At 35.1% G+C, this 20,436-nt stretch overlaps 2 protein-coding genes across 6 annotated transcripts in view; one reads left to right on the forward strand and one right to left on the reverse strand.

The window, feature by feature from the left end:
* RYR3 (ryanodine receptor 3) overlaps positions 1 to 2,385 on the forward strand; it is a 197,248-nt gene extending 194,863 nt beyond the window's left edge. The window contains exons 103-104 of the mRNA XM_053945141.1: positions 1,437 to 1,488; positions 2,290 to 2,385. Of these exons, the coding sequence (XP_053801116.1) occupies positions 1,437 to 1,488; positions 2,290 to 2,385 (148 nt within the window). The remainder of the gene's footprint in view (positions 1 to 1,436; positions 1,489 to 2,289) is intronic.
* Positions 483 to 20,436, reverse strand: part of AVEN (apoptosis and caspase activation inhibitor) — an 82,552-nt gene continuing 62,598 nt past the window's right edge. For 4 of the 5 annotated variants that reach the window (XM_053945142.1, XM_053945145.1, XM_053945144.1 and 1 more), the window contains exons 3-6: positions 9,806 to 9,876; positions 6,247 to 6,342; positions 4,355 to 4,715; positions 483 to 3,746 (exon numbers count right to left, since the gene is read on the reverse strand). In XM_053945142.1, the coding sequence (XP_053801117.1) occupies positions 3,628 to 3,746; positions 4,355 to 4,715; positions 6,247 to 6,342; positions 9,806 to 9,876 (647 nt within the window). In that variant the 3' untranslated portion in view covers positions 483 to 3,627. Of the gene's footprint in view, positions 3,747 to 4,354; positions 4,716 to 6,246; positions 6,343 to 9,805; positions 9,877 to 19,138; positions 19,301 to 20,436 lie in introns of those variants that run through there. The other variant, XM_053945147.1, reaches the window with a different exon arrangement.

The following is a 20,436-nucleotide window of genomic DNA, read 5'->3' on the forward strand; positions in this document are numbered from 1 at the left end:
ATAGAGACCTTTCAGATGTAGTGTCATTTAGGTGCACACATTGCTGAAAATCCCAAGCCAGAATTCTACAAAACTGAGGAATATTTCCTCGCCTTTAGGGTCTCCCCTCCTCTATTCTATACTAATGGTTACTTTTAAAGTGCTCACCTTGCACATGAGGTGCCTTAGTAGTAAGTTGCTTTAGTGTGGAAGTTTTGATTGTGACTTCTGGTGGCTTGGTAATGTTGATGAGACCATAGAAAATTGGCTTCAATTTGATAAAAAAGAAAACCCAAACCAAAACAAAGCAAATAAAGGCACTTCTAGAAAGTTCTTCAAAGATAAACTCCAAAAAATAATTAACTCCATTCCTATAGTTCTTTAATGACAGTGGAGCATTTTGAAACCTTGAAGCACTCAGGAGCTGTACATGTTTAGACTATACCAAACTCCCAAGAGAGTGCTCTTCCACTTTCATTAGTAAATATAGACCAGACCTAAGAGCATATTAAAAAATTTATTCTTGTTGCATTAGTTACTCATACCACAAAGATAATTAATTATACAAGCATTGCATGAGAATGAAAGAAGAAGCTGGTGAAATCTTATAGCAATCTGGCTTTGGAATACTGCATCTGAACTTTAAATTAAAAAAATATCAATTGCTAAATGTGATGCAAATTTCTATTAATATCCATAGTTTTACCAGTCTACAACATCCAAGCTTTTCTTACTAAATCAAATTCTTTAGTTGTTACATGGGAACATATAATTCACCTTAAATTAAAAATGGCCATTTTCTTCATAATAGAATATATAGTGAACAATCTTTTTACCCAGGTTACCCTTTAATTAGAAACTGTTAAAATCAGTGTACTTTCCTTCCTTCGCAATGAAAGCACATAACCTCATTCCAAATTCACTGCACTGAAACTGACCAACCATGAGTAGTATTACCTCTAAACAGACCACAGCTGGTTCTTTACAGTTTTCCTAATTAGTTGAAGCTCTCAACATTTGACTGAGCTCAGGTGTTGGGGAAGGATAGGCTCAGCCTATGAGCTGTGTAGCAGCAGTGCTCAGAACTCCTGGTACAGCTCAGTATTTGCCACACTTCTCATGCAGTAGCCATAGTAACCTCTTCCAAGGTGACATGTTGGATCATATGTGCTCAGAATTTGGCATATGCCTAATTCAGGTATTGCTCCTCACACTGAAACGAAGGAAATGCTAAACTGCATTTTTCTACTTCTATAGATTTTTTTTACATCTTAGCACTTTCACAGAAGACATGCTTCAGGACAGAATTTTTTCCCTTAAATTAAGCACTTTAGATGCCTAGCAGTGTCATTGCTTTGCTGGTTGGCATAATCTTCGTCACATACCACAGACTAGAAAAGGTCAGGCAGAGATACAATGTTTCCTGCATTAATACCCACTTCATGTGCTTGTTTCAGGTTCTTCTTAATGTATCTAATTAACAAGGATGAAACTGAGCATACTGGCCAGGTGAGTAGAAAATAAAATTTAAGAAAAACCATTAAGCTTATCTTTCAACAATTTTATCTTCTCAAGCCTTGTAGCTGTGTACCAGCAGGTGGAACTGATGTACCACTGAGAAGTGTGGATGATGCCACTCTCCCCAAGAGGCTACTGCCAGCAAAAGGAAAGAAAGGCTAAAACAAAAGGGAGGGGGAGAATGCTGCACTGTGCTATTTCACCCAGCAGTGAACTCTGTCAGAAGTCAGTTAGTAGTAATCTTACTGTCATCCTATCTCTGAAAAGAAAATCACAAATGCACCAGGTGTAGTTTATTCCCAAAAGGATTAAGCAGTTAAGATACTATAGTGATAGTCAAAATCTATATATGTGTAGATAGATAGGTATTTGGGTGACCATATGTTTAGCATTGTTAGGCCCTAAAGGCAAATAAATAAGAAAATAACTAGAACTTAATTTTATCTTCTCACTAAGAAGCTCTTAGGCAAATGCTACAGAAGTACCTTTGTTTTCCTTTCAAAGTAAAACACATTTGCTTATATACAAATTTGTCAACAGATTTACTCTGATATAAATAGATTGATTAATTTATGCTTGGATATTTTACTAATAGAGCATAAACTTCAATAGTACTGAATTAGATAAGTATAAAACTTTTATAAACATTATTGAGTTACAATCTTTTGAGTTCCAGCATCTTTACAATTCTACTCCATGGTAGCAGGCACAGTATGTGGTTATTGTTAAAAGTTTATCTACATCACTAACTGCACAGTGACTGGTAAAATAAATACTCTTTCTCATTTTCAGGAATCATTTGTGTGGAAGATGTACCAAGAAAGATGTTGGGATTTTTTCCCAGCAGGAGACTGCTTCCGAAAACAGTATGAGGATCAACTTGGCTAATATAACAAAAGAAATGATTTATTCATGAACTGCTAAGATCCAGTATACAAAAAAAAAAAAAAAATCTGTTCTTTTCACGGCATAATTTCACAGCTTGTATTCGCTTTAAATGTCTTCAAAGTTCAAGACACACATAAAATTTGACACTATTTCAGAGGCTTTTTGTACCTACCACATATGAAACAGGTCTTTTGTTGGAATTTTAATTAGCAAAAACTATGCCAGATTAACTTAAGCCTTCCAGTTCAAACATGGCCTAAAATTATAACAACTTTTTAACTACCATCATTAACCTGGTGTTTGGCAGTACAGTTGAAAGGGCTAAAAGGCATCTTAATTGCACATCTGACATTGAAGAACTTGAACATCAGAGACCGTACCTCAGAAAAAATAGTTCAAGTAACTGCTGTCCAGTTTTTCCCCACAGTATTTGCTAGTGAATGTATTAAGGTAGTTTGAAAAGCTTTAAGCAGTTTAAAAGAAATCATTTTCAAACACTTTGTCAACCTTGAAACATTAAAGTGCCTTAAAACCTCTGTAGACATAGCTATGCAAACTTTTTGTTAGTGTTCTAGATGAACAGACCCATTAACTGTATTGCTTTTCTGTCTTTCTGTATCAAATTGCACTTAAAGTTTGTTTATATACTACCTTCAATAACAGCTTATTAGATACTGCTGTTAAAAGACATACACTGTATCAAAATGAACACAATTTAAATCTTAGGCCAAAATAAAACAATGCTCTATGGTCACCTGCAAGTAGAAGTTGCTAGGATTATGCTTTTTTTTTTTTTCTTCTAATAACAAGTGCCCACTGCAATAAAGTATTATAAACCAAATATAACTGTTGCTGTCATCTTTCCCATTTTTCTACAATATTGTTTTATGACAATGGTAACTAAAAACACATATAGTCATTGCTCATCCACAGCTTTATTTTAAGGACTATATAGAGCAAGTACAAGCTGAAATAACTTCTCTTTCTGCACTGTAGCCTGCTTCTTTAGCAAAGAAAACTCTAACTTCATCACAAATTTTAGACCTTTCTAATAATATCATTAGTCTTCAACAATTTTAAATCTTTTCTAAATTCATTTTGGTTGCACAAAATTTTAAGTGCCAGCAAAGAAAAACAGGCATTTCGCATACAGAGAAAAGAAATAACAAGGAGATAAAGAAAGATTCAAGTTTCTACATAATGTTTGCTATATTCAATTATTCATATGAGGAAATCTGAGCTTCAGGCGATCATGCTGTCCAGCCAGTCTTCAAGCTCTTCTTCAGTAACATCTTTAGATGTACTTTGCTGCTGCTGTGATGACGTGCTCTTCTCTTCAGGCATATCTACTTTTAAAGGCTCTAGAGAAGCGAAAACAAGAACACTGAATATCTGGAAACAAATCCATATTACCTCTGTCCTGCATTGTTTTGCTTTTAATGCACAACTGACTGTATTTAAACACAATCTCTCCTTCTTGAAGAACAGCGAGTCATATTCCAAAAATAGTTTCCATGCTAAACTTAATTTTGTAAAACCAATGCTAGTAAAGTTTGAAAGTGGCATTTAGGAAAAGCCATCAGAAATAGCTGTCAATTCTCCTGTACACTATTAGCACAGTGAACTAAAAGTTGATGAAGTTACACAAATACTTCTTCTCCCCTGCAATAAAATTCCCTAGCAGTACACTTAAAAAAAAAAAAAAAGTTTTTACTAAATCATAAGCCCAATGCTGTTTTGCAGAGGAATTTCACTTCATGTTTAAAGGGAACTGACAATGGTGAAACTTCAGGTTAGTGAGGACCTAAAACTGAAAATGAACAAATGGCCAGGACACAGCCCCAGGTAAATGAAATGCAGTGTGACTGATTATTATAGCAGTACTATTGATTGGCTAATCAAAAATTCAAAAACATCAAAATGGAGAGCAGTGGAAATTAAATAAGGTCATGCTGGGGAGAAAACTTACCATTTTCTTTACAATCCATTTTCAAATCTTTCTCAGTTGATATGCTGCAGGATAATGTACCTGACGCAGGTCTATTTTCTGTATTAATGGGAGCCTCTAGATTCAGGAGAAGATCTAGTTCTTCATCCAAATGGTCAGTGTCTTGATTTGATAGTGGATGGACTTTTTGAAATGATTCTCCTGCATTTGCCCTAGAGCCATTTTTACTTCCAGGTTCTGATGGAGCAACAGAATTACCAAGAGGATGGGAGACCAACACAGTTTCACGTTGAGCCAGCGACTGTCGGAACAGCTGCTCTCTCTTCTTCCCATCTTCAAAAATTTTAGATTTCATCTGTGGGACCTCTAGAGGTGTTGATGCCTATAAGTACAAGAAAGGACTTGAGTCCTTATAATTATTATCTATTATTACTATTCTGTCTAATTTGGATTATAATTCATACTTGCTATATTTGATCACTTAAGAAGGTACAGGAAATTTGCACAGAATCGAATTCAGAAGTAGAAGTAAACTAAAGTTATCTTGATACCTTTGCAAAGGCAAATGCAAACTCCTTTTATACCTTATTAGAGAAATGAGATTGTAGGCTAACACTAGCACTGACAGAATCATAGAATGGTTTGGTTTGGAAGAGATCTTAAACATTAGCTGTTCTAAGCTGCCTGCCATGGGCAGGGAACTTTCCACTAATCCAAACTGCTCAAAGTCTCATCCAACCTAGCACTGAACACTTCCAGGGATAGGTAGTCCATAGCTTCTCTAGGAAAGCTGTTCCAGTGCCTCACCACTCTTACAGTCAAGAACTTCTTGAAATCTAATCTAAACCAACCCTCCTTCAGCTGAAAGCTATTTCCTTTGTCCTATCTATACATGCCCATGTGAGAAGTCCCTCTCCAGCTTTGTTCTGTAGGTACTGGGAGGTTCTAGAAGATCTCTCTGGCACCTTCTGTTCTCCAGCATGAAGAGCCCCAACTCTCAGCCTGTCTTCACAGGAGAGGTGCACCATGCTCTCTGATCAACTTTGTGGCCTTCCTCTGCACTCACTCTAACAGGTCCATGTCTTTCTTGTGCTGGGGACCCCAGAGCTGGATGCAACTCTCCAGGTAGGATCTCACAAGGGCAGAGCACCCAGCAAGAATCACCTCTCCCAACCTGATGGTCAGGTTTCCTTTGAAACATAGCATGCATTGTTGAGTCATGCTGAGCTTTTCATTCACACCCAAAGTCCTTCTCCTTAGGGGCTAGTCTTAATCCATCTGTAAGGGCCATACTTCTCCTTGCCTGGACAAATGGATCCTTTTAAGATTTTTTTTTTTTTTTTTAATATTTAAATCTCACTGGCTCTTTTTCCCTTACATTAGTATTTTCTTTTTCACAGTTTGAAAGAACACTTTACTAATATTGTTGCTATCCTGCCACTGGAGAATAAATGATGTTTTCTTCACCTGTACAATTGACAGTTTTACCTATAAGGATTGATTCATGGAGAAAAGCACGTTTGTTGATAGTAACTATGTAGAAGATTAAATCACAATTAATATACTTAGCAGGAAGAATGTGAAAGCACTTACAAAATCTTGGTGCAAACTTTTAACAGCTGTTGACAAGAGAAGCAAACATTAAAACAGTGCTATCATTCCATGTCAAGCACTCTGATACCTGATTTCAAATCTAATATGCTGAACATCCAGGCATTTTGTTTAAGGCCAAATAGGCACACAAAATGTGTCAATAAAGGGGTATCCTGCATTACATGCCACTTGACACACACATATAAATGAATGCATTTACTTATATAATACATTCTACTTCTGTCTGAAGACTAATCATTCTTGCACACATTATTTCTCCTAAAATATTTGCATTTTCTTGCGAACTTTCACAGCATTACCTGCACAAGGTCAGCAGCTATATTCAGCCTCAGATGTAGAGGCAATTCCTGAAGGGCCTGGACCAAAGACTGGCAGTCAACAGAAAGTGCAGAGAACTGAAACACAATACAACATATAGTACACTTGTGAAAAAAAACCACAACAACCAACCAAACACAAAACCATCCACCAATAAAAACCATCATAATTTTAATGTATTACATTTCCTTGTCACATACATTCAAGAAATCTAATGAAATACACAAACTAATAGTTTAAAATACACTTTTATGAAACAGCTTGGCTAAATAATAACATATAAACACCTAAAATGCATATAATCACTTATGCTTAAAAAACAAGGTATAAATAGAATGCTCCTTAGCCAATACCTTGAAATTCCAAAGTAGGAAATAGTTCAGGAAGTCAACAATGGCATAAGAAGCTTTTCCAACTGAAACATCTTTTGAACTGTGAAGCTTTCATGCAGTGTGAAATGCTATTATTTAATGAGTTGCCACTGTTTCCTAAGCAATCATCCCATGCAGCTCTTGTGTAGCTAAATTTAATGCCTCAACAGAGGCCTTTTCATACTTCCCCATTTTTTCAAATGTTTTCATACTTCCAAAAGCAACAAAGTATATAGTTACAAACACTTCTAAAATGACACTCCAGAAAGATATGCTACTGCTGTTAAATGGGAACTTATTACTGAGACAGGTATTGAAGTTGCCTTTTCTCTTGACCCTTTTCTAAAAAACAAAATTACACAAAATGGACCAGCAATATTTGTGGTTTCGACAGAACAGACCAGATTTCAGTAGTTTTAAAACAGATTTCAAGCTCAGAGTACACATTCACCATGGATAAACTGGCAAAGATAAATCTGATATCCATCATGTATTTTAAAATCTGACAACGAAATGCTTAAGTTCAGTCTAATGCTCTCAGTCTGTATTTTCATGGAAGTAGAGAAGTTGCTTCCAAATCTCACTTGAAGAGACAAAAATTTGTCCCTCTCAATATGATGTAGACTGGCACAGACATTTAGAACAAATACTCATAAATCAGGAGAGTTTTGTGACATATCATAAGAGATTTGTCAAAGAAATTCATACTGTTTCCAAAAGCCAGTCAACACCTTTTAACAGGCTTTTAACACCTGCTTTTAACACCTGCACATGAAGCAAGAATGAACATCAAAGACATAGTGTGTTCTGACAGTATATTTGCAAAATTAAAATAAATTTTTAAAAGAAACAATGCAGTCGATTTAACAGTTTCTTGTATCCAAATTCAGATTCTGGTATCCAGTAATGAGAATAAAAGGACTAAAAAAATATCTGATGTAAGAATTTTTCTTCTGTACTAAGAACTTCATTTTACAATGGATTAGTGATCACCATCAAAGATGATTGACTGGTGAAAGTAACCTCACGAAGTCTTCAGCAAATAATTCATGTTGCCCAGCAATGAACTAGATGTTCAGAAAATACAGTTATTTTGACAGATATTAAGGATCAAATGTAGCTTCTGCACAGTTGCAAAAGACAAGGAAATTGTATGAATCTGGTAACATAAAAAATTCTAAAAGATATAACTGAATAACAAATATTTAAGTGCATTTTGGAAGAGCTATGTATACTTGCAAAAATATTAACATGAATGAACATTGCAAATGAAATTAAAAAAGAGATAGGGAAGAGGAGGAAATGTTGAAAATAAAGGAAAAGGAGTATTTTGAGATATAACATAATAGAAGAAGGAATTTGATATCTACTTAAGTAGAGAATTCTCCAGAAGTGATGTTCTAATAAAAAGCAATAGGATCAAAGCAGTACTTAACAGATTATGAACACTTCATGGCACATACCAATATTTGCTCAAAAAAATTGTAGAGGCATACTTTGTTGCTGGAATTGCCATTTTTTATTGAAAAATCCAAATGACTAATAACTGTTCTTTTTCAATTGCAGACCATGATATGTATGAGACCATGATTTTCATTGCATTTTATCAATATGCAATGGAGCAAATGCAAATCTACTTTTTGTGAAAATGAAAGACAGTACTCTTAATGAATTGAAATTCTGTTATTGTTGATGTCACTGTAACATTTCCATTCCACATTTGAAACTGATGCTTTGCCATTGCTTTCTACAAAAGATAGAGAATGAGAAATGTTTAGTAATTCTGCAACTAGTCTGCTTTATTCTGTTTCCTCATAACCAATTTACTTCAGCTTAAAATTCTCTAATCTTGTATGTAATGTAGGCAGGCAAAGAACTAGAAACAGGTGACTTAAGAGGCAAAGGCCAGGAATTTGGCAAAGGGTATCTAGGATGAAAATTAGACTTGGATCTGCCTTTTAGGGTCATAAAAAAAATGAGATACGAGGCTGAAGAGCAGAGACAATGTGAAAAATTGGATAATGCTATGAAACCATCTGGGACAGGATTCTGGATTAAAATAAGAAATCAAAGGAAGAGTAATGGTGACAACATGTAGCTTCAGTCTGCTTACAATGGCTTTAGCCATTCAGGAATTAATTATTGTATTCTAATCACCTAAATGCTAAAATGAAAAGCCTCTGAGGAAATTATGAAAAAATTAATATTTGGGATACTGACACCATTCTGCACACTATGAAAGGAAGAACCGATTAAAAAAATAGTCACTGAAAGCCTGTGTTCCACTGAAGAAACAGGTGATGGTTTAGACAAATGCTGTATTTGGGTTTAGTTCCTCACTTTAATTTGACTTTGCAACTCTAAAGTACCTTTAAATAACTCTTTCCATGGAATAATTATTGTAGAAAATAAATTATTTCTAAATTATTTTAGAAAATAAATAACAAAATTTTAAAATTTGAATTCATGTAGATGTTAAAAGAGACACTCAAGCAGAGTTTTAAGAATTTTACAGCAATTTTAAGAAAAGTCTGGAAGACAAAAGCATATATTTTGCAAAAATTTAGGTGACTTGGATGAGGAAGACAGCTGCAGAGATTGAGACACTTTAAGGTATCCTGATAGAGAAAACAGGAGACTTCTACTGCTAAGCTCCTTTTTATTCAAGCATAAAGAATTCATATACAAAAAATCTAGTTGGTGTCCTAATTATTTAGGACATGAAGTTCCAACCAGAGGTTATGAACTGTTATTTTGAAGGAACTGGAATGCTTCACAGTCCGATATATGAATATACTCCTACAGGTTTTGTTATAGTCATTCTATTAAACACTTTTCTCTTGAATACAGCTGAAAAAGGAAGGCTGAATTCCTGTGTCAGTAAAGCAAAGAGACAGTCCCTTATTTCTCTTCACTGGAGGGCTTTCTTGTTCTGTCCTCCCAACATAACTTAAAAACTGAGCCTGTGGCTTTGATTAGTCTTCAGTAGAAAAAAAAAGGAGGAGGCCCAAGGACAAGAGCCTCTAGCATTAGAGAGAAGTCAATAAAAATATACAGAATAAAGAGTGCTATTGTTGTATTAATAATTTGTTGCTGAAGGCACAGCTGCCTACATATTCTATCCCAGGTGATTATCTATATAAAATCATTTGAATGATAATGCTGTTACCTGCTTATGGCATATACTTTCTTTATCCCATTCCTTCTCGTCAGCAAATCGAAACTGTGTAAAGGAATCTCCTAAAGAAAAGAAATAAAAAATATATTTATTTAAAAAAAGAATAAAAATGTTTTCTCTGAAGTTCCCAACCCCAAAAAGGTAAATTGAAGAAATAAATCTCACCTCTTATTAGTGCTGCCTGTATTCACAATATAAAACTTATTTGTGCCTAACTTCTATAGGACTTTTAATCACTTATTGCAGAACAACATTAAAAAGGGGCAACAAATACAAAACTGAATGATGAGGTGTTAGGTACCATGCCAACATGCAAGATTTTTATTCAAAGGTCCAGTTTGGAAAACATACTAGGAATACACACAGTATTCACAGAGTGAATGTCTTATGAACAGCTTTGAAAGTTCTGTAGATACACTTTCTCTTACCAACATGGAAATACTTCTAAAAATAGATTGTAAATATTCTTTTAAATCACTTTGTACATGCCAAATAAAGACTTTCTGTTGTCTGGTAGCTATATTCTCTCTCTTTCCTACTACTCCCTCCTCCAGCACATCACCAGAAAAAGGCACTGAACCCCAAATTCCAATCAGATGCAAAAAGGACTGAATTAAAACAAACCCTTCGAAAGGATTAATTAAGTTAAATACATAGTTACAGAATCTTCTAACCTACCACACTCCTTCAAGCCAGTAGAAACTTTTTCCTACTATAAGGGATAGCGGATTGTCCTTTTGCCTGAAATGCAATATTTTTATTTCATCCCCATCTTATGTTATAAAAGACCTACACATTTATTTACTGAAAAAAACATACAAGAACTCCAGTAACTCTAAAAAATAAGTAAGGTCTGTAACAGAGGAAACATGAAAGATCAGAGTTGCAAGATGATGGCCAAAGGTACAGAGTAAGAGAAATCTAAGATGTTTCTTAGACTGCACTGCAATTTAAGGATAAATAACTTTCAGGAGTTCTCTTAGGAAGAAAAAAAAAAAAAAAAGCCATGCAGAATTATTACATGAAGGAGATGAAATTTGATCCTAAGAATTAGAGAGCTACTAAGTTGGTTAAAGGTCTGGAGTCCCTCTTTTGACAAAAAGCTGAGTGAGCTGGGCCTGTTCAATCTCAAGAAGAGATGACTGAAAGGGGATTTCATCACTGTCTGTCAGTATCTGAAGGGAGGGTGTCAAGATGCTCTCCTTGGTGGTACCAAGCAATAGGACAAGCAGCAATGGGTAAAAACTGATGCACAGGAAGTTCCACCAAAACATGAGGAAGACCTTCTTTCCTGTGAGCACTGGAACAGGTTTTCCAGGGAGGTTGTGGAGTCTCCCTCACTAGTGATATTCAAGAACCATCCGGACACAATGCTGTGCCATGTGCTCTGGGATGACCCTGCTTGAGCAGGGAGGTTGGGCCAGATGACCCACTGTGGTCCCTTCCAACCTGGCCCATTCTGGGATCATCTGTAAGTCACTGTGATTTATTTCAGCAGTCAGCTGAGAAGCTACAGCTCTCTCTGAAAGAGAATGAATGCCCTAGAGGAAGTTTTCAACGGCTTTACCAACAATTGATCATCTAGCTTTCATTTGGCTCTCGACATCCTAACTGCCATTCATACCTTTGATGATTCCTGAATCATGCCCTTAATCCTGCAGATAAAATCTGAACATATAATCTGCCTTCCCCAAAATTACTTGTTTTACATTGTCTGCCTGTCCCACTGGAAGTGCAACCTTCTAGTAGTTTTACTCAATAGCCAGCAAGCATCAGCTGGCTTCTGTTTTGCAAAAAAAAATGAATAAGCAGCAAAATGGTATAGTAATTGGGCTATTTCTTTGCCAAATAATGAGAAACGAGAGATCTAATCATCCTTCCGGTAAAATTTAAAGTTTATTGGCTGTGAATTTTAATTTATTATTTTTTTAATATCTAAAGTGTACTTCTAGTTTATTGCATTTCATGTATGGTGATTGGGTATGCAAATATAGACATATGCTAATAACACTAAGTATCTGGCACACCCACCATAATCATTTTCAGAACCGTTACAGCAAGAAAGTGACCTTCTCAGCTGAATATTTGTATAAATATTTAAGGCCATTACCATGTCCAGCTTGAATAAGTATTTCTTTATTTTCAACTGCTTTATCTAACATGGCTCAGCAGGATTGTGCTGATATAAAACCTTGCCTGATCAGCTATGTTTTGGTTTACTTTCAGTGTCTCCAGAGATTACTGTGTTGAAAATAGCCATTACCAAACAGTACAAGTGCCACTGATTAAAAATAAGCACTGAAATTAACAATTAGATATCTAATAAGGTGGCTAATTTTACAAATGTTCAATTCATACAATAAAACACCAGGTTTCAGGCTTTTTCTAGGGATGCTCAGCAGTGTGGAAAAATAAGACCCTATATCTTTATGCATCTATCTGCACATGCAAACACTTAACTTGAGCACTCACAGCTGTCTCACTACTGACAAAGGCACCTCCCCATTCATTGCACAAGAGGAAATAAATGCCTCTGTTTCAAAATATCTAGAGTACTGCTAATACATAATAACTAATTCTGAAAACCAAAGAAATAAAAATATTAATCTCCTGATTTAAAAATGGGTATGAAAATGTGAAAATTAAAGTTTTAACAGCTCATATTTTAAAGGCTCTATTTAGTTACATTTGCAAAGAAGTCCTACCAAAACCAAAATGGTCCTCAAAGTCTTCCTACTACTAGATCAAACGCAGAGGTACTTCCTTCCAATATTCCCAAAACTGCTCTAGTTATTACTCACACTGCTTCAAGAAAGAAATAGGTTTCTCTACTCTTATAAAAGAGTAAAATTAAACTAAAGGATTAGTTAAATGCTTTCAGTATCTGAGAATGATCAGATGTAAAGTAGTTAAATCAACCTACTTCCTCTGGAAAATCCACTGGGGTCAAAAACTGGTTTATGACTGTCCACACTCACAAAGTTGGTAATCACGGATCCTCGGTTTGATATTGTATTGCTGAATTAAAGAGTATGACCTAAACTGTAGTTTAATTAGGCTCTTTATGGATGTTAACAAAGCATGCATTTCAAATGGAAAAGCATAACTACAATTCACAGTAGCATATTTAATGCAAATTATGTCAATGAGAATGTTAGTCTAACCAATTATCTTTTCACAAGTTCCTTTACCCTGAAAATAACCTCCTTTTATTCCATGAATAGTAATCAAACCAATTGCAATAACTCTTGAGTTACTTTCAACATAAAAAAGTTTTTTTTTTCTTGAGAATAAGTTTTATGTTACCTACAAGTATAATTTGGCCTTCAACTACAGAGTAGCTGAAAATAATGCATTCAAGTAAATCTTAGACATGGTCTTTAGTAACAGTCACGATAAGCAAATATTAAACAATACTATTTATTGTTTAAAATGTGTAATTATTATGAAAATGGCAGAACTAAACTACTTTGCTTTCCTACCACTCAAATATATCATAAAGCTAAATAAATTTATTTAAGTAAAAGGTATCTTTCAGTTTTTCATTATCCCAATTATCTTTTCCTACAAGTATTCTTTAAATAGCAGAATCAAAACACATCCTACCTGTAATCTATAGTAAATATTTTCTCATTTGTGAAATTTAAAGTCTAAAAATAGAAAAAAAATGAAGAAAACTAGTTTTCAGCAGGGAAACTTCTATTAGTGGAATGACTTTGTTAATTTAAAACCTCTCTCAATCATATAAAACATTACTGAAGACAGAGGAAAAATACTCTGTAGTCTTAGAGATGAAATTGGAGGATAAGAATAGCAAGGAATTAACATGATCCTTCTAAGATTGCCATGGCTGTAAAGAAGTGCTGCAAGTGCAAATATTATACTCTAAATCCACTTTTTAATCATAATCTCTCTTTTAGCCCCCTTTGGCTACTGAAAGGTGCTATAAGGTTTCCCCAGAGTCTTCTCTTCCTCAGGCTGAAATCCCCCAACTCTTTCAAGCTTATCTCCATAGAAGACTGATAGCAAGGATATTCGTAGCCTGCACAGCAAACTATACAGGATATTTGTAATCAGATTCCAAAAGAACAATATTCTAAACTATTTCCCTGGCATAACTATGCAACACTAGTCGTCACATTTTAAAACAAAAACATCTGACCAAATAGCAGGATTATCTGACCAAGGCTAAATGATGTCTTCAAAATTTAAAATGTGTCACAGAGAAAGGAGTGAGAAGGAAGGATCTTTTGAAATCAATGCTGGTTCTGGAACAAAGAGTATCTGTTCAGGAGGAACAGAACTAATTTAACACATAAAGGAACTGCAGCCTATTGAAATCAAAGACAGATACCAAATTTTTTCAAATGAGAAGCAGGGTGAAGCCAACAAATACCAAAATACACAATGATTCAAAAAGAAAAAACTGCAAAACCACACACAAAAAAATCCCCCAGGAAACAAATCTCCTTATTATAAAACTAATGCAGAGGCTAACAAGAGTCAGGAAAACCAAACAAATAAATTTATACCAAAAGAGGTTCAGGAAAACAAACAGTAGTACACTTGCTTCTTTATGAATGCCAGGTGACTAAGAAATATGACAGAAGGAACAGGAATGGCTTTAAAGCTTTAAAGACCCAAATGACAGCTCAAGGATACTGGGAACAGTGAAAGGGAAACTACGGAAGACTATGCAATATCAGCTCAATGTGTTTGATGGACAAAGTAGAAACTATCAGAAATGTAATGGCTCTGCAGATAAATACAGTATTTTGGGGAAGGCATGTGGAGTTCTGCTGCGTGATCTAAGACAACTTCTTGAAAGAGGCAAAATATCATGCAAATAAGCAGGATCTAGTTCATACAATTTACATGCCTTTCCAAAAGCTCTCACTGACATCCCACTCCCTTTCCCACCCAAGACTTCAGAGCAGCAAAAAAGAGGAGGCTTTGTATGAATAAATAATTACCTTAAAGTAGGAAGAAAAGAGTAAATTGCCAATTTTCACATCAAAAGAAACAACCTGTGCGATTCTCTGGGGCTCTAGCTGTTTAATCTCTTCCCTCAATTAAAACAGAAGAGAAGAAAAGATGAGAAAATAAAGTAACAGAATTTGCTGATGATACCATGTGTTAGTGCAGATGAAGGCAGGCTGTGAAGAGTGACATAAGAACTCCATAAGACTGAGAAATTAGATTTTAAAATGGCAAATGAAGCTCAATACTGAAAATGCAACAGGCAGTAATTCTCAAAGAAAGCTTAGAGATAACCAACACCATTCCAAATCAAAATCAGTGCTACAGTGTGCAAAGCAGCAAACTCTGTGTAATTCTTAAAAAGGCAGGAGTGAACAGCACATAGAACATCATCACACCACTATCACGTATTGCCTTGAATACTGCGCAGAGTCTTGGTTTCCCAAGCCCAGTCTCAAAAAATGTAACAACATTAGAAAAGGCATAGAACAGATTCTGGATCAGAAGCAATTTAGCGCCTTAAGCCAAAGGAGGGGAACTAAGGGAACATGAAAGAGATCTAAAAACAGGAAAGGCATAAAAAGGGCAGATGGGGACTAACTGCTCATTGTTTCCTCTCACCTAGAGGCAGCAAACGAACACAGCAGGTAACAGACTCAAAACAGATAAAATGTGGCAAATCTTTATAACTTGAAGCTGGGTTGTGGGACTCCTTGCCACCAGATAGTGCAGACAGCACAACATTCAAGGAGGGATATAGGATAACTATTTCTAAACACAAAGATTGCACATTTGGTTCAGATCAGTCCCTCAGACACAAACTACTGCAGGTCAAGAAAGTATGTGGGAGAGTAGCTTATAATATAGTACATTCAGGTACCTTAGCTCAGGTGTCTCCAGATGGACCTTGGGTCTGCTTCAGTAGAACCAACCCTTAACTAAAGCAAATAGCTAGGGTTTTTTTACCTTTAGAGCTCTACTCTTCTCTTAATTGACTATCTTTCTGCAAGAAAAATAAGGAGGAAAAGTAGGCAATTCACAAATTTATTTTTAGTCTGTAGCTGTGTTCTTTCAAGCCAATGCAAATTTCCCTTTACTATTTTTTCCACATTTCCTTAAATTTATCACTATTTTTCACACATAATTTTCTATTAATTACTTCATTACTATAGCTTTGGAATACTGCAAAAATGCAAAATATTAAACTAAAATGCATTGAACAAAAATTATATTCAAAATTTCTGTCAAGTCCAGTAGCCTGGTTATTCATAAGCACCAATCCCATCTCCTCCAGTATTCATTTTTTTTTACTGAATAAACAATAAAATTATATTTAAGGTTACAGTTACTGATTTCCCCATAGATAAGCTTAAACTTTTCATTAAGTTTAAGCTAGTCACCTTAAATATTTACATTTTTCTTGATGCTTTATGACATTTTCTAGTGTCATTTTTTTCATGCCACTAATTTATAACATACTTAGTGATTTTTAAATGTCACTGCAGCCAACTTGCAATATTAGACAAAGTCTATAAATCCACAGAGCATATTGTTTTTTGAGCAGTATCATTCAAGTAGGCTGGGAAAAAAAAAAGGAAAAGATTGCTGCATAACTTAATAATAAAAATGAAACTTAATTACTGCACAAATACACAAGATAATGAAATTTGTGATTTTTCCTAGGGGTAGGGACAGAAACTCCTTTGGGTAAAAGGGAGAGAGCTCATGTATTTTGATAAGACTAGATCCAACAGGGGAAAAAGTAGCTCAACAGAAGAGTTTGTGATCCACACTGACTGACAGTTTAAGGGAACTAATGATCCGGCCCTTTGTGAAGACACTGCTTTCTCCATCACCATATAAGCACCTAATGTCAGTCCAGCACATGTCCATATCAGGAAGCAAAGCTGAAATTCAACACTGGAAGAAAAGAAGAAATGGCAAGGTTCCCACCCACAAAGAAAGATTTGCATAACGTCAAACTGCAGAACTCAGTTTGACTGCAGAACTCAAAAGAGGAATCCATTTGCATTTGCTGGCACAAGGTGCTCTTATATTCTGGCTTGTCAGGAGAGACATCATGAGAAGAAAAGACTCCAAGAGGAACAACATTCAATCAGAATGAAAGACAGTAATCCCAAGAGATCCCAGGTTTGCCCTGCCTATTTACAGGAACCACTGTGTGGCAGCCACAGAGAATGGGCACTGAAGGATGAGAAGAGCAGAGAGGGATGCACTCCTCTGCATTCTAGTAAGCAAAATTACCACCTTGAGACCTCGGGGCAGACAGTACCTCTAAGCTCACACAACCACTTTAAAAGCAGAATGAGAGCTCGGATGAACAGTTTAGTTTTATACTGAAGTAAGGCTAAAGCTGAAACAGCACCCTTCATTGATACTTTCGACTGTACAGCTTGCAAATAACTCATCATCCTTTCCTGCTAAGGTTTGATATTTTGAGTAGCTAAAAAACATATCCCATAATGGGCAGCAAAACTTCTGCCCTTCATTAGGGAGGTTTTAATTTTTTCTAAAGTACACACGAAGACCAATTTTTACAGTGTTTCCAAATCCAAAGTTTAAATAAAATATGTGTTTCAAAACCACAATAAAAGTCCTACTGTTATTTAGATACCTCATGCCATACTAGATAAAAGAAAGAGTAACAGAAACTGCATGTCAATAGCTTTTGCTGAGTTGCAGACTGGCACTCACTGACCTAGGTTCTTTACCTTGTCCTATTTAAGAAACGTTCCTCCCAATTATTCTTTATTAAGATTATTGTTCGTTATACCTCCTGTGTAAACAGTACACACAAACACATTGCTGTATGATATCCAGGAGCTGAGAACATCATTGGATCAGATTTATTCTTGCACTTTTCCGTCTAAGAGAACTTCATGTCTAACTGTCATGCAGTTAGATATAAACTGCTCTTAGGTAGCTAAGATTAGTTGCATTGCCTAAATTTACACTAGGATTACTACTGTTTTCTGTAAGCAGGCTGTCAGAATATTCGGTCTGAAAACTTCAAAATTCATTACACAGCTTACTTGTCCAGAAAATGCAGGAATAAAATAAGTCCCCTTTATTCCACATTGTACCTCCACCCACAAAAAAGTGTATTTTTAGAAGAAGAACGCCCAAACTCCCACAACAGTAATCTTAGAGAAAACAAATGAACAAACTTAATAAGCACTTTATTTTAACCAGCTTGCTAGTTTTTAATTGCAATAATAACCACTAATTAACAAAATTAGAGAAAAAAAAAATCTCATATCTGCAGTCCTTACATGCCACACAAACACTGGAAAACTTCTCTTTCGCTATCCCTCTTCCCTCCAGTTTTATAGCAGACAAATCATAGAGGTTTACAATATATTTGACAGTTAAATATTCAAACTTCCAGTTTAAGTATTTAAAGCCAGTCTTAATCTTGAATGGTAAATACACATGCAATTTGACATCCCTCACATTATTAGAATTTCAAAACAGTAAAAAAATCTAGATTCTTCTTAGTGCTACAGTTTTGACTCCTTATTCTTTGACAGAACATTTACAATGAAGAATATAATAGTATGATTAATAAATATTCTTTATGATGCTGTTCTGACTATTTTTAATATAATCACATCCAAATTAGTACTATCCTTCCCTAAAGCACAATTCACTATTCATGTAGGTGGTACATTATGCTCTGTCTATGAGACTATCTTTCAAAAGTATTCATAAATTATACACAAATGTGCAGGCCTAAAAATATTCAAGCAGTTTCATACAGTGAGTATGAGGCTTGGCTTTCTTGCATTTATGGGGGGGTTCTGCAAGATATTAGAAGTCATAGTACCAACATGAGCTTGCCAGATTTTTTTTTTTAATGAAACAAGAAAAGTAGCTTCACAAAACAGGAGGATTTTCCTCTGAAATGTTAATAAAATTACAAGGCTTACAATTAGCAAATAGTAGATCTTGTAAAGCTCCAGTTCTATAAGCGTGCAAGAGCCTGGAAAGCATTTCTTTGTGTGTGCAAGTTACTCATACCCCTCCAAAGACAGTAGTGGATTGACTTATCAGAGAATTCAGAACATCAAATTAAAATTAACAGCAGATTGGTAAATCTTCACTTGTGGTAAAAAAACCAAGCAAACAGCATACTGAATTTGCCTTATCAAAGACTTAAAAAGCCAATACATTCTTGGTCCAAAATTTACAAAATGTGCTTTTTATGATTACCTTCTGGAGTTTTCCCATTGCTACAAAGCAATGGTCAATGCAAAGTTTCAAAACCTGTATTAAAAGAAATTAAGAGTTCTTCTGCAAATTAAAAGAAAAAAAAATACTTACTATCTACAATTTTTTGTGCCATGTTAAAAGTAAATTGTAGCCACATACAAGCTTCTACTCATCTTTTGCATTAGGTACCTTGAGGGATTTTCTAACAGATTTATCCTAAGTAAATAAAGATTGGGTTAGCTCAACTGAAAACACCAGTACTCCTCATGCTAACCTCTGCTCTTGTGCTTTTGTCTTGAACATTCTACATTCCAAAGCTTACAATGCCCCTTAGCAACAAATCCTGTAGCCTTCTTATGCAAGTTCTCCTTGTATGCAAGTTACAAGACCTTCAGCGCTCCCACAAATTAAGAAACAAGAATTGCTGGTGCAGAATGGAGAATTACAGTTTTCTGGATGACAAATACCATCTGGGCTATGTATTTACCACTGACACACAGTGTTTTGCCTGTCTGAAAATGTAAAAGTATTGATTTTTATTTAATAATCTTCTGTATTGGAAGAGCAGAAAAATGAAATGTGCATTTTAATGTTGATTTTGAAATATTAATTTGAAGATTTTATTTTCCATCACACTATCGACATACTATTAAATAGCATCATAGCAATATGAAAATTCAAGTTTTAAGATACAGAAGACTGTGACATATCTGGTAATGTTGGCTAAATTGAAAAATCATCTGTATCCCAGCTATTCACTAGACATATTTGCTTTCTCTTGTTTTTATTTGTACTGTTTTTTCTATGATCTAGTTCTATAGAATTAAAAAAAATGGCTTGCACAACTCTGGCTCCCAAGGACTTTACATCATGATTTATTTTAAGGTCATTCTAAGGCCTCCCCCGCCTATTCATTCATCCACCACTCTGTTCTGTTCTAGCCCTGTCTACGGGGTTACTTCTATCTTTTAACCTTGTTTAAATCTATTCTTCCAGATTTCTGATAATGACTGTGGTATTTTAAGCCCCTCTAGTCTACTTGACACATAATAAGCAGGTGCTAATCAATGAATTTTTTACTTTAGCAGGAACTGATCTGTGAATCATGCAGAAAATATTCTCTATTCTCTGCTCTGCCTTTTCAAATTGTATTGCTATTTCACTGTGCTCAGAAATACACATGACATTTATCACACATTATTCTCAGCGTTTGATTTAATTCTGAATATGTATTTCAAAACAAAAGGTTACAACATTTTTCTTTTGTTTACAGGAGTTTCAAAATGCTTCCCTTTTTTCTTTTGTTTTCTTTTTTTTTTTTCCTTCCCCCCAGGCGCTTTTAATGTTTTCAGTCAGCCTTGCCTTATTGGGTGCATTAATTTTGCTCAGTTAGCAATCTGAGAGCAAGG

This window comes from Vidua chalybeata, chromosome 6 (genome assembly GCF_026979565.1).
Source record: "Vidua chalybeata isolate OUT-0048 chromosome 6, bVidCha1 merged haplotype, whole genome shotgun sequence".
NCBI classification, from domain to species: Eukaryota; Metazoa; Chordata; class Aves; order Passeriformes; family Viduidae; genus Vidua; species Vidua chalybeata.